Genomic DNA, 12,714 nt, shown 5'->3' with positions numbered 1-12,714 from the left:
AACAATCCTTTGGTGACCACGATAACGATTAATACACAAAGAATAATTTAATAATACATCGCAGGGTTTATACTTATAAACTAAGATTGCTTTACTTTCAAACAACTGACCACGATAACGAGTACTGGAAGAGAAATAAAGTATTACACTGTCTTGCTATTTTCTACAAAAGTGTTTCCTTGCCACAAACACTTCGGTGTGTACCTCGATATGAGAATAAAAACAAATAGTTATATTAATTGAAATAAAATAAATATATAATAGCACAATAAAACAATAATTAAAAGATATTAAAATAAGCAGTTGTTAGCCGTAACACACCACGACTGCCTGATCGCCGTCGACAATTTCATTATTAATTTTTGTTGAATCGGCATTTATTGACTCCAGCTCCGTATATAAAATAATATTTCGTTATATATACAACATTACAACACAAATTAATATTTTAAATTTTGAGCAGATGAATATATTGATTTGATCAAGATGTGATTGTGTACACAATAAGTAGATGGAAAAAACCTTTTATTTTCAACTTTGAGGGTGGTTACCAAAACATTTTCTAATTCCATTTATAATTATGTCTTGAAAATTGAAATCATCTGGTTTGACATTAATCGGCATTAACATTACTATGTACAATGTTAATATAACTCTTTCTTAATTGTGCTTCTCAATCAGTTTTTAATAATATTTTATTCAGAAAACGCAAGATCACACTTATTTTTAGTGAAGAATAGAGTAACAATATATTTTTGTGTAGAGTATAAGTTCAAAATGCAATCATATTACATAATAACATTAATAACAATAATAACATGTTATTGAAATAATTAATATATCATTTTAAAATTAAATGGTGCATAATAATATTTTATGTTAAACACAATCATGTCTTTTATACTATATAGGTATGTCCATTTTTTAACCTGCATGGCTGCATATAATAATTTGTATTTATACCATTTATTGTTATTATTTTTATTATTTAAAACATGTTATTGTTATTATTAATGTTCTTTGAATTCATAAATCTAAATTATAGGCATGTAAAATATAATTAAACAATATTACAAAAATATAATATAACCCTAGTATAGATTGAATATGACTGTTTGAATAGTTTTTTAAAAGTAAAGATTAATTTAATTATCTTATAATTTTTACCGTTACTATTATTTGTTTTATCAATATTTATTTAATACTTTTTAACGAAATTATAAAAATAAAACATATAAACATCTTATTTTTAAGATTTTATGCGTATATAAATTCTTTGTCTAAGTATAACATACTGTTTTACTTTTAGTAAAATAAATTACTTTTTAATACAAATATATCTTAAAATATATTTAGTAGTATTAGTATAGGCAGACAGATCGTCTCGATCCTAATTCTTTTTCGTATGTAACAATTTATTATCGAATTCAAAATTAAAACATACCTGCATTACAGTGACTAACTTAATAATGAGATGCACTCGACACATACGTACTTAAAAGCAGATTGAGTTAACCACTTATCCTACTTTCCACTATTTTTTCACTAGCATTATTGCTAGTACAGCAAAGTGATTTTAACATTTTAAATAGTTTTGAAGTGCACATAAATTCGTTAAACAAATTTCACATTTAATATTTCTCATTGTACTGCAATTATTGTGTCCTATACTGCACTTAACAATAATGATCATGTACCTAACTAATGCATTTCATTCTTTTGTGTATCATATTAAATGTACATTAAATATCTCTCTATAGCATGCTTACTTAAGCATTAAATTTATGTACCTATTACAATTGTCAATAATAACTTCTTGTACCAACTTATTTCAATATTATCATCATTCGTCAAGGTACGTACACGATATTGTATATTTATTACAGTTGTACTAGTTGTAGACTTGTAGACACTTGTAGTCAACAGTAGTGGAAGTTTTTCTTTATTAAATTTCTTGTGGGAAGTTTTGTAAACAATAACTGTGGAAATTATGTATTTATATGTAGTTAATTTTAACAATTCTGGAAAATTCTTATGTTTTACTTGTATTGAGATTTGTTGTATATTTTAGAACAACCGCGGGTAATAGATGTCATTATCGACATTATCACACTGCCTCGGTATCAAAAAGACGTTATCACAATCATCACGATTTAAGATATCGATTTAAATCGTGCTAATCACCAACATTATGATAACAACTTTTTGAAAAATGACCGTACATAATAACGAATGATAATGATTACACAACACTTATTAAAATAATAACAATTTGATTTACAGCCGTACAACACTCGTCCCGTGTTGGGTAGTGCATAATTATTTAAATGTAAACATTGTAAACATATTTTACACATTTGAATCACATCGCGTTACTGTACGACGGGTCTCGTCGGCGTTACCTACGGTGTTGCTTCACTGAAGTACTCGCAACAACGATGGCGTTAAACTTGGATATACAACTGAAGCGGTCGAACAAGGTGTATCGCGAAGGCGTAAGTATGCGCTTACTCTCGTTCGTGACTGTCAATAATATCGTAATCGGTATAACTATTCACAGGACACGATTGCTGGTGTGGTGATCATCGACACCCCGACAGAAGTCAAACACGAAGGCGTCTCCATGACCATTGAGGGCACAGTCGACCTGCAGATCAGCACTCAAAACGTAGGTGCTTTCGACGCTTTCTACAATTCTGTGAAGGTACACACGTACGCGTGGCCATATCACATCGATGTTACTAAGATTGTCTTCAAATTTTTAGCCGGTGCAATTGATGATGTGCTCGTTGGAAATAGCCCGCGCCGGCCGGTTTCCGAGCGGTACCACTGAAATACCATTTGAAGCTCCCGTCACACCTCTCCTGAACAAAGTGCTGTACGAGTCCTATCATGGCGTCTTCATTAACGTCCAGTATCTGCTGAAAGCTGTTATCAAGAGGAATTTCCTGAATAAGGACATTCACAAAACGCTTGAATTTGTTGTCGAAAATACTGTAGGTAAACATTGGTGAACGCTAAAAACCATTCCTCAATAAGTGAGTGTTTTTATTTTTTACGGTTTTATAGCCATGTTTAAATGTGCTGTCATCTAAAGTGGACAAGTTTGTGATAAATCATAATACTTTGGCGAACGTTAATGATAGTTCCAATATACCAAAGTTTCATATCATCGGTTCAATTGATTCGGTTATCTGTTCAATTATGCAGCCATTTACAGGAGAAGTGAGATATGATGTGTACTGTTTTTGATTACTTGAACCATTCTTATAATGTCTGTTTAAGTGTTAAAACACTTAACTGGACATTGTAAGAATGGCCCTTAATAGTTAATTTAAATATTTGTATTACAATTTCTAGGTGAAAATTGAACATTCTGATATCCCCATTAAATCAATAGATGTACAATTAGTGCGCGTTGAAACTTGTGGTTGTGCCGAAGGTTTCTCAAAAGATGGTAATTTTTTTATTTTCACTTAAGTGAACGCTACATGTATTGTCTCAGTCATAGAAACCTATAAAAATAGTAACTTTGCATTCAGTAGAACTGATTTTGTGTTGTTAGCTTTAATAGATGAGTGAATTAACCTATTATCAAAGTTAAAGGTAAGAACATTATACATGTTTTCTACAATACTTAAATTTTTAAGCGAGATAATTATATAAATTATTATTATTTAAAAATACTCATAATTTACTTAAAAATTAAAGAATTATAAAAACTGATGAGGGAGCACGAATAATGTCCCTACTTTTAAGTATAATAATAGATTATTTCACTCTTAATATTCAAGCTAAATATACAAAATTGAAACTGCTGAACATATATTTTGGTATGGTGTGTGGTTTTTATGATGGAGACAACACATGTAAGTACCTAACCTATTATAAGATATATTAAAATTGTATTAATTCATTACGTAAAAAATTCTATAGCCACTGAAATTCAAAACATTCAAATTGCTGAAGGAAATGTATCAACGGGTATTTCAATTCCAATTTACATGATTTTTCCAAGGTTGTTTTCTTGTTCCACCACAAAAACAACAAATTTCAAAATAGGTAAATCTTCATCAAGTAACGATTTTCACATGAATTTAAACTATTTATTATTGTTTATATACTCATAGGCATATTTAAAGTGAAGGATAATCTAGGTATTACGGATTATAGAATGACCAACATATTTTTATTAGAAATTTAATAATATATTTTTTTATGATACATAACAATGAAAAAACTAGAATTATTACTAAATATGTATAAGGATTTCCATATACTGTGTAACTAGATAAATATGTTTATTACAGAAATCTGTGGTTCACATTTCATGGTAAACATAATAAACATTCGCATAATAAATCACTGTTCACTACCATTATGATAATAATTAATAACGATTCTTCATTGAAAACTATTATCTATATTTCATGAAAAAATTTGTAAATTGTAATAAAAATTATAATGCCAAGTTAGGTAAACAATCAATAATCATTTAAGAGGACATAGTACCTACATGTGTTGTCTTTATTTTACACATTGAACATTTAATTAAAAAAATTATTTTATTCAAATTAAAAAAATTATAATTTTAGGGCAATAAAATCTGTAACACCTGTTAAGCTCCTCTATAAAATTAATATTTAAATATGCCTATATTGAATTTCATTTTTGAATGATGATACAGTGAGTTTTACATAGTTATCATTAGAAAACAAATATTTTAATATATATATTTATTGTTAAACTATTTAGAAATATTTAAAATTTAAATCATTCTTTTTAAAAAAAAAAATCCATTTTTATTTTAATTATTTTATATGTTACGTTACGACGATCGATTCATACATCAACATAGGAATTAATATATAATGATTCAAGTAAAAAAAATCTTTATTTAATTTAAACTCAAATACAAAAATACAATATTTGTAAAAGATAGGCTGTTTGGTGAGTACGTGGTGTTAGGACTTAACTCCAAAATACTTATAAACAAGACCACGAGTGGTGTTTCGACCAGCTTCTGAATGTATCTAATAATATCTAATAGTATTCTTGTTGATTTGTATCCTTATCTGCGGGGTTATGAGTTTCGATTTTTCCAAGAAGTGTGTAACATGTGAACATACTTAAATGGTTAAATTAAATAATACAATGTTCACACTATTCGTCCTGACCTCAACATGCTTATGTTATTAATTAAATAGAAAAACGTATTGCCACACCATACAATATTTTTAAATATTAAAATTACGTTAGATTAAAAACTAGTTACTTTAGAAATCTTAAATCTCAACTTCTTAGCATATAATTGAAATTTAGCCTGTTACCAAGTAGACTTTATCAACATTCTACAATTAAATAATAGAATTAAATACAATAAATTGTTGATATTATTTATGTGTAAATGTAAAAAAAAAAAAAACATATTTTGAAGATTTTTATAATAATATTTCTAAAATCCTACTTTTAATGTATTTAGTGCATATACATATATGTTCTTTAATGATTACATTTGTATAAATAATGTTTACTCTATTTACTAAATGATTTCATACATTCAATCTTGTTTTTAGTAAAATGTCTATTTATCATTATAAATATATTATGATTTTGTTTTTAATTTTAAGTTTTTTTTTCAGAGTTTGAAGTCAACATTTCAGTTATTTTTGTTGACGATCACTTAGTGACTGAAAATTTTCCAATCACTCTCTATAGATGAACTAAAAATTGTTATTTGTACAGTTTTTTAAAAATAAAATTTTAAATTTATGTTTTCAAATACTATTGTTTATATATGAAAAATAATTGCCTGTAGAGTATAGATGGTAAAAAAAACCCTAAACCATAATCCCATAAGCCAACAGTTCCCAACCTATGGGATCCCCCATCCTAGTTAAAATAATATTATACAATCTATCGACCTTTGTAGTTTTTTTTAACGAGGCATGCAATGAAGTAATAATTTAAAAGTATTATTTGATTGTTGTATGAATAAAAGTTATTTTTAAGGATAAATGCTGTAAGAAAATTGTATGGCATTATTGCTTGAAAAAAAAATTAAAAATTAAATTGTCTAAAAGACAGAAGTGTTATGCGAAAACACATTTTCTATAAACATATTTACAGCATTTATGCTTAGCAAGTATAAGATACGGTATTCTTACTTAGTACTTATAATTTTTTTTGTTATCCGTGGCGTTTTCAAAGAAAGATAATTGAGTTTATAACCTAATCAGTGTAATTTCAGGGTTTTTTTCTATAAAGATTGTGTACAACTAATAAACCTATCAGATACTCATTTCTTAATTTTTTTCGAGTTATGGCACATTTTCTTATTTGGGTATATTATTAGTATATAGGTATGTTATTAATAGGTCTCAAAATATTTTCACAAAATTGGTGGTGTTTGCCGCTAAAAAGGTTGAGAACCACTGCTGTAAACCATTTTTTATTCAGATTATAAAATTATAATCATAATTTCTTATTTATGCAATGGACATAATATTTGATATACTCATTATGTATATTATTATGACCAATGTTATAATTAAATAACAAAATTTTAAAACTTATAATTGTTTTCTTAAAATATATTTTTCTTTACTGGTTACATTGTTTAGTATAATTTTATTATCAAACATAATTGTATATGAACAATATACAGAGTACATACATACTTGATCAATAGGCTTACATTTTATAATTATTAACTTAAATTGTAAAATTATAGATAAAAATTACTGTTATAATTTATTACATAATATGGTTTTAAAATCAGTATGTATTTTGTATATACACGTACATTAATTTTATTTCAATGTAATTAAAAAATAATAAAAAAATGTCTTGTTTACTATTTTTCATTATTGAAAAATGTATCATTACATATTAGGCGATAGTAATAATTAAAAAAAAAAAATAAAGTAATGTTATAAAATAGTCTGGGTTCTGCGCATTCAAATCAAGTCAGCCACTGAAAATAATAAAATAGGTGTTATTAAAATGTTTATATTATGTAAAGACAGGTGCATATTCATTGCAAATACAAAATGGAATTCAAAATAAACATGTACAAAATCATTAGTATTGATGGCATTTATTATACTTACCATTCATTGGCATTTCATCTATCTGTGTTGAATAATACTGTTCAATATCACGTAAGATTCTAACATCTTCCATCTTTACAAAATTAATTGCCACACCTTTGCGACCAAATCTTCCAGAACGGCCAATCCTGTATATAATATATATATATAAGTGTATTGAATATAAACTAATAAGTATAGTCTAGACTGACTTTAGATCAGTGGTCTTTAACCTTTTTTACTCACAACACCATTTTTTTATATATATAATTTATAATTTTATTTTTGAAAGAGAAGTTCTGCCACAACCTCCTTTTAAAGCTTACTTGACCCAAAATTAGGTCGTGACCCACCGGTTGAAGACCATTAACCTTGAGTTAGCAGAAAAATAAATAAGTATGACTTAAATGAAAATGTAATTGCTTTTTTCAATAATCAATGATTTGTTAACTAATGTGACAACAACAATAAAAACAATCCATGTGTATCCTACCTTACTTAATACAAATAATTTACCTATGTAAATAAAGTTCGCGATTGTTGGGTAAATCATAATTTATGACCAATGAAACTTCTTGAACATCAATACCACGAGACAAAATGTCTGTAGTGATTAAGACTCTTCTGTAAATATTTAAAAAATATATATATTAAAGAAATTGTATCATTTGTATCTAATAACTTGATATAAGATATTTATTTTAAACATATTAGGGGGTCTTGCAAAGTAAACAAAATCCCGTTAAGGAAATTAATTGTTTTTATTTATCACTAAAATAGGACCTTACTTACTTGTAATATTATGAGTAATTTAATTAGAAATTGTATAGTTTTAAATAATTTGAAGTACACAAACATAAATATTAAATACCATAGATGCTGCTATGTAATACATAAAATAATTATACATAATGTAATAAAAATTATAATTTTATTGATCTAAGAATTGTACAAAATATTTTATGTTTACAAATATATTTGTCGCTTTATATGACGTCATAAATCACATTGTTCAACAGCCTATATCTAAAATACAAGTACCACATTTGCTTTTACGATTAAAATAGTAGTAATTTGACCTGTAATTTATGAAATACCAATTATTAATAATTTGATAGTAAGAGATATGGAGTTCAAGTTGGTCGAAAAATTCAAGTATCTAGGAGTGGAATTGAGTGTGTCGGGCAATAACTACAAAAAAATACAAAAGTGAATAAACTTAGCTAACAAGTGCTTCTTTGGATTAAAGACAATATTAAAATCTAAACTAGTTTCAATCAAATCTTAACTAATTTTATACAAAGTAATGATTCGCCCGATAGCGCTATGTGCATGTGAAACCTGGGCTACAACCAAAACAGACGAGCATAACCTAGCAAGATTTAAGAGAAAGGAGTTACGATAAATTTTTGGCCCAGAAAAAACCAAAACATGGGAGAATATGAGCGAAGAAAGAATGAAGAAGTAATAAGCATGTTAAAGGATTCATATATAATAGCTAATATGAAAAGCAAAAGGATAAGCTGGGCAGGGCATGTACAGACAATCGGTCAAGTCACCTGCTAGAAGCCGAAGAGCAAAAGACCATTCGGTCGTACAAGACAAAGATAGATAGACTGGGTCCATAAAGACTTGGATATGCTGGGAATCCTGAACGATAAAGAGCTAGCTACGGATAGACAGATGGAGGGAAGTGGTGGTTGCGGCGAAAGACCTGAATGATCTATATTAAGTCAAGAAAAAAAAATAAGTTATGAAAATGCATTCCAAGTGATTTGACCAATTATCAAACTTTTAGGTAAGAACATTATCTGTGTTATTTCGTTGGTTGCTAATCGGGTACGTTGTAAAAATGTACGCTTAAAAATAAAGTAATAATATTTAATATATTATTTTGTTCATTCAAATTTTTGAACATATTATACCTATTTGAACAAATAATTGATCTTACACTTGTCATTCGAAGACATATACCCAACCCACTTTTAACATGTACAAGACGTATAGATATTAATGATATTATACTGCAGATTGGTGAAGAATAAAATTGTCACATAGAGACATAGGTAAGTATATCGGTAATAATATTAATTATTATTTTACCTATAGTTAACTCATAAATCTTAATTAAATTTTAATATTGAATACAAAACTTTTAATTTTCTAAATACCAGGCCACTTAGAATCTTTAATTATATTGATGATTACCATCTAAAACTTTTGGAATAGAAAATAAATTTAATTTATATTTAATTTTTCTCGACTATTATAGACCTTGCATTTTGTCATGAATATAGATTCAAAAAATATTTTAAGAACATCAAAATTACAAAAATAATTTATGTTATTTCGGAACAATTGCGTTAATAAATAAAATATAATAAAATTACTATTGTTACTGTTATGGGCGATTAAACAGTGTAATTCATGACATTATAATTTATAAATATAATATAATATATTTATGACATATTATAATTAAACACAAATAATATTATACAACAATTTGTAGACCACCAAAATTATCCTATTTTAAAGCATAATTTCTTGTCGATTTTTAAGTTGACATTCTCTAATAAGTCTAATAATTTAGTTGCTAGGAAACACTTACGTTTGTCCGGCATGAAATTCCTTCATTATAACATCTCTCTCTTTTTGTGGCATATCTCCATGCATCGAACTGACTGTGAAATTAGCTTCCCTCATCTTTTCAGTGAGCCAGTCCACCTAAATAGACAATTATAATATAGGTTAGTAATTATTTTCATTTATTTTACATCTAATCATAAACCTTTCTTTTTGTACAACAAAAAATGATTGCTTTAGTTATTGTTAGAGTATCATAAAGATCACACAATGTATCAAATTTCCATTCCTCTTGTTCAACTGCTACAAAGAACTGTTTTATATCTTCAAGAGTCAGTTCATCACTAAAAATATAATTAATAACTATGTTTGCCTTTTTAATTTTAAGAATATACGTTAACACAAACCGTTTAACTATTATCCTAAAAGGATTGGTCATGAACTTATTGGTCATTTCTAATATTTCATGTGGCAATGTAGCGGATACTAAGATAACCTAAGAAAATTAAAAAATTATTCGAATGACTAAAACAAAAATATTGTCAAGTTTAATCATACCTGAGTAGCAGGTGGCAAAAAGCGATATACATCATATATTTGTTTTTTGAATCCTTGATTGAGCATTTCATCTGCTTCATCTAACACTAACATTTTAATGTTACGTGTACGCAATGCTTTACGTCTTATCATATCTATACAAACAATTATAGTTCATTAATATGTTTTTTTTTTTTTAAATAACTGTACAATATTATACAAACCAAACACACGTCCAGGAGTTCCAGAAACAATGTGTTGACCAAATTCCAATTTTCTAAAGTCTTCACCGAGGTTAGTACCACCAATACAAGCATGACATTGAACGTTTAAATAATCTCCCAATGCTAAAACTACCTACATAATAATTCAATTTAATTAAAAACGTTTTAATTATTTGAAAACAAAGTACCTATAAAGTACCTATTTGGATTTTATTAATAAAAACAATTTTTATTTTTATTAACCAATTTAATTATCACTATAAAATGTATCAAAGCAGCTATTTAGAACTTATTTGCATTTCAAATTACTACTGTAGGTATTACACAATAGAGTCATAACTAATTGGTAGAAAAACATGGTGCATTTAAATATTGCATACCTTTCGAATTTGTACCGCCAGCTCACGAGTTGGCGAAAGACATAATACTTGCGTGTCTCCGAGTTCCATGTCAATGGATTGCAACATAGCGATTGAAATTGTGGCCGTCTTGCCAGTACCCGACTGGGCTTGGGCTATAACGTCGCGTCCTTTGACTATCGGCATTATGGCACGCTGTTGGATGGCCGAAGGCCGTTCAAATCCTAAACAAAAAAAAGTGCATTTATATTTGTGTATGGTGCGTCCCAATTGGTGCACAGTGGCGGTGTTCAATGAGATGAGACTTACCGTACGCGTATATACCGCGAACGAGGTCTTCCCGGAGGTTCATGTCGTCGAACGTAGACAGTACCTCGACGCCATCACTGGTATCGAACTCTACGTGCTTTAAATCAATTTTCTTACTTCGGACGGTCATCGTGCAAGCGTGCAAATACGACGATAGAAAACAAAAACCGTACGACTAATTATTCGCTTTCCGATAAATGAGCAATGACAGACGACTATGCCTGTAGTGTAACAAGTAACAACACACGGCGAACGAATGATTATGATTATGCGATATCGAACATTTCAACGATAACGTTCTAAAACCGTGTTCGAATATTAATTAGTCGACACGAGTGTCGAGACGTAAACAGCAAACGCCAAACCAGTGATCATTGATTTTCGTACACGGCACACCATTGGCTAGTCGTGGACATGGAATAATAAGCGACGGTAGGTGCACTACCTATTCTGGTCATGGAGAATGAAATACACGTCGGACGCACACGCATCACTCGCTCACGGGAGTACATAACTGTGATCGTGAGGAGTGACCGCGAAGGGGTCAGCACGTCACTCTATTCACTTAATATTGCGTTTGCGTAGTAAATTGTCGAACGTCGACAGACCGCCATTGTTGTCTGTGTGCAGGGGAAATATGGTAGTCAGCTTCTTTTGATTTAATTAAAAATTGATAATGTTTTCATTACTTTTATAAACTGTCATTTTCGCGACGGACGACGTTAGTACGTTACGGTGACAGTTGCCTGAGGCACGTGATTACATGGACAGCGTATTTTAAAATAGATGATGACTTACTCCGACACTTCCGAACACATCCACGAGCCGCGAGGACGGAAGTCGGCGGAAAGCCGTGTTCGACGACCACTCGGAGTCGTAGACTGTAGACGAGTATATACTGTCGTCTGTCATAGATAAAGGTCAGGGACGTATAAAGGGGGGAAGGTGTTTTGGGTGTTCAAACACCCCTCAAATATTTGGTTTTTGTACGGTTATTTACTTATTCTATTACTTAAAATTTTTCTTTTCGTCGCAAACTATAGCTAGAATATAATGTTTACATTTTTATTTATTTTATACAAATATAATAGAAAATAATTAATGAAATATAAATACATATACAATAAATTACAGACTTATTACTATTAGTAGTTTTAAAAGTTAATTGTAATTTGTAACTACTGTAGTTGACTGTTAATTGTTTTAATGATAATAATTTATATTTTTAATTATCTTAAATTATCATAATTTTCATGGTTTTTTATGTTATTTTTCAATAAATTATATATTTTTTCATAGTTCAAATTATTTCAATTTTTTATTCAATATTCATCTTATTTTTATTAAGTATTAAGTAGGTAACTCGCTTTTCATTTCAATAATAAAACTTAAAATACTGTATATTATAGTATAATGGTAGAGAGAATCAGAGAAAAAACAATAAATATATAACATATTTTGGTTTTTTACATTTATTTTATAGTAGGTATTTAATAGTATCGTTATATTTATAAACTTAAACATTGCTATTACATTATAGGTACATTATCGATTTGTTCTGGGTAAAATAAATTTATCAAAAGTATCTCGTGTTTTTTTCAATTCCAA

At 28.4% G+C, this 12,714-nt stretch overlaps 2 protein-coding genes across 3 annotated transcripts; one reads left to right on the top strand and one right to left on the bottom strand.

The window, feature by feature from the left end:
* Positions 1–2,227: 2,227 nt before the first annotated feature.
* On the top strand, positions 2,228–5,782 carry LOC132927445 (vacuolar protein sorting-associated protein 26C). 2 transcript variants are annotated; one of them, XM_060991980.1, is made up of 7 exons: positions 2,228–2,495; positions 2,561–2,668; positions 2,766–2,996; positions 3,070–3,225; positions 3,361–3,457; positions 3,937–4,062; positions 5,643–5,782. In XM_060991980.1, the coding sequence occupies exons 1-7, from the start codon at positions 2,439–2,441 to the stop codon at positions 5,720–5,722; spliced, it is 855 nt and encodes a 284-aa protein (XP_060847963.1). In that variant the 5' UTR covers positions 2,228–2,438; the 3' UTR covers positions 5,723–5,782. The 2 variants fall into 2 exon arrangements, with proteins under 2 accessions (XP_060847963.1, XP_060847962.1); XM_060991979.1 differs by having other exon boundaries at positions 2,231–2,495; positions 2,561–2,704.
* Positions 5,783–6,578: 796 nt separating this feature from the next.
* Positions 6,579–11,442, bottom strand: LOC132927417 (eukaryotic initiation factor 4A-III-like). The gene is made up of 10 exons (XM_060991938.1): positions 11,107–11,442; positions 10,819–11,021; positions 10,439–10,571; positions 10,236–10,369; positions 10,085–10,173; positions 9,883–10,021; positions 9,703–9,818; positions 7,608–7,715; positions 7,113–7,240; positions 6,579–6,976 (listed from the first exon to the last, which is right to left on the bottom strand). The coding sequence occupies exons 1-10, from the start codon at positions 11,234–11,236 to the stop codon at positions 6,960–6,962; spliced, it is 1,197 nt and encodes a 398-aa protein (XP_060847921.1). The 5' UTR covers positions 11,237–11,442; the 3' UTR covers positions 6,579–6,959.
* Positions 11,443–12,714: the final 1,272 nt, after the last annotated feature.

This window comes from Rhopalosiphum padi, chromosome 3 (genome assembly GCF_020882245.1).
Source record: "Rhopalosiphum padi isolate XX-2018 chromosome 3, ASM2088224v1, whole genome shotgun sequence".
Classification (NCBI taxonomy): Eukaryota; Metazoa; Arthropoda; class Insecta; order Hemiptera; family Aphididae; genus Rhopalosiphum; species Rhopalosiphum padi.
Note: the sequence above shows the minus strand (reverse complement) of the source record. Positions and strands in the feature narration are given on the sequence as shown.

Excerpts from the sequence above, each read along its gene's own strand:
- LOC132927445 (XM_060991979.1), top strand. The coding sequence starts at position 2,439 with ATGGCGTTAAACTTGGATATACAACTGAAGCGGTCGAACAAGGTGTAT. Across the intron at positions 2,997-3,069 it reads AATTTGTTGTCGAAAATACT|CCATGTTTAAATGTGCTGTC; the intron begins GTAGGTAAACAT and ends ACGGTTTTATAG. Across the intron at positions 3,458-3,936 it reads CGAAGGTTTCTCAAAAGATG|CCACTGAAATTCAAAACATT; the intron begins GTAATTTTTTTA and ends AAAATTCTATAG.
- LOC132927417 (XM_060991938.1), bottom strand. The coding sequence starts at position 11,236 with ATGACCGTCCGAAGTAAGAAAATTGATTTAAAGCACGTAGAGTTCGAT. Across the intron at positions 10,174-10,235 it reads TTTTGCCACCTGCTACTCAG|GTTATCTTAGTATCCGCTAC; the intron begins GTATGATTAAAC and ends TAATTTTCTTAG. Across the intron at positions 10,022-10,084 it reads TTTAGGATAATAGTTAAACG|TGATGAACTGACTCTTGAAG; the intron begins GTTTGTGTTAAC and ends TTATATTTTTAG.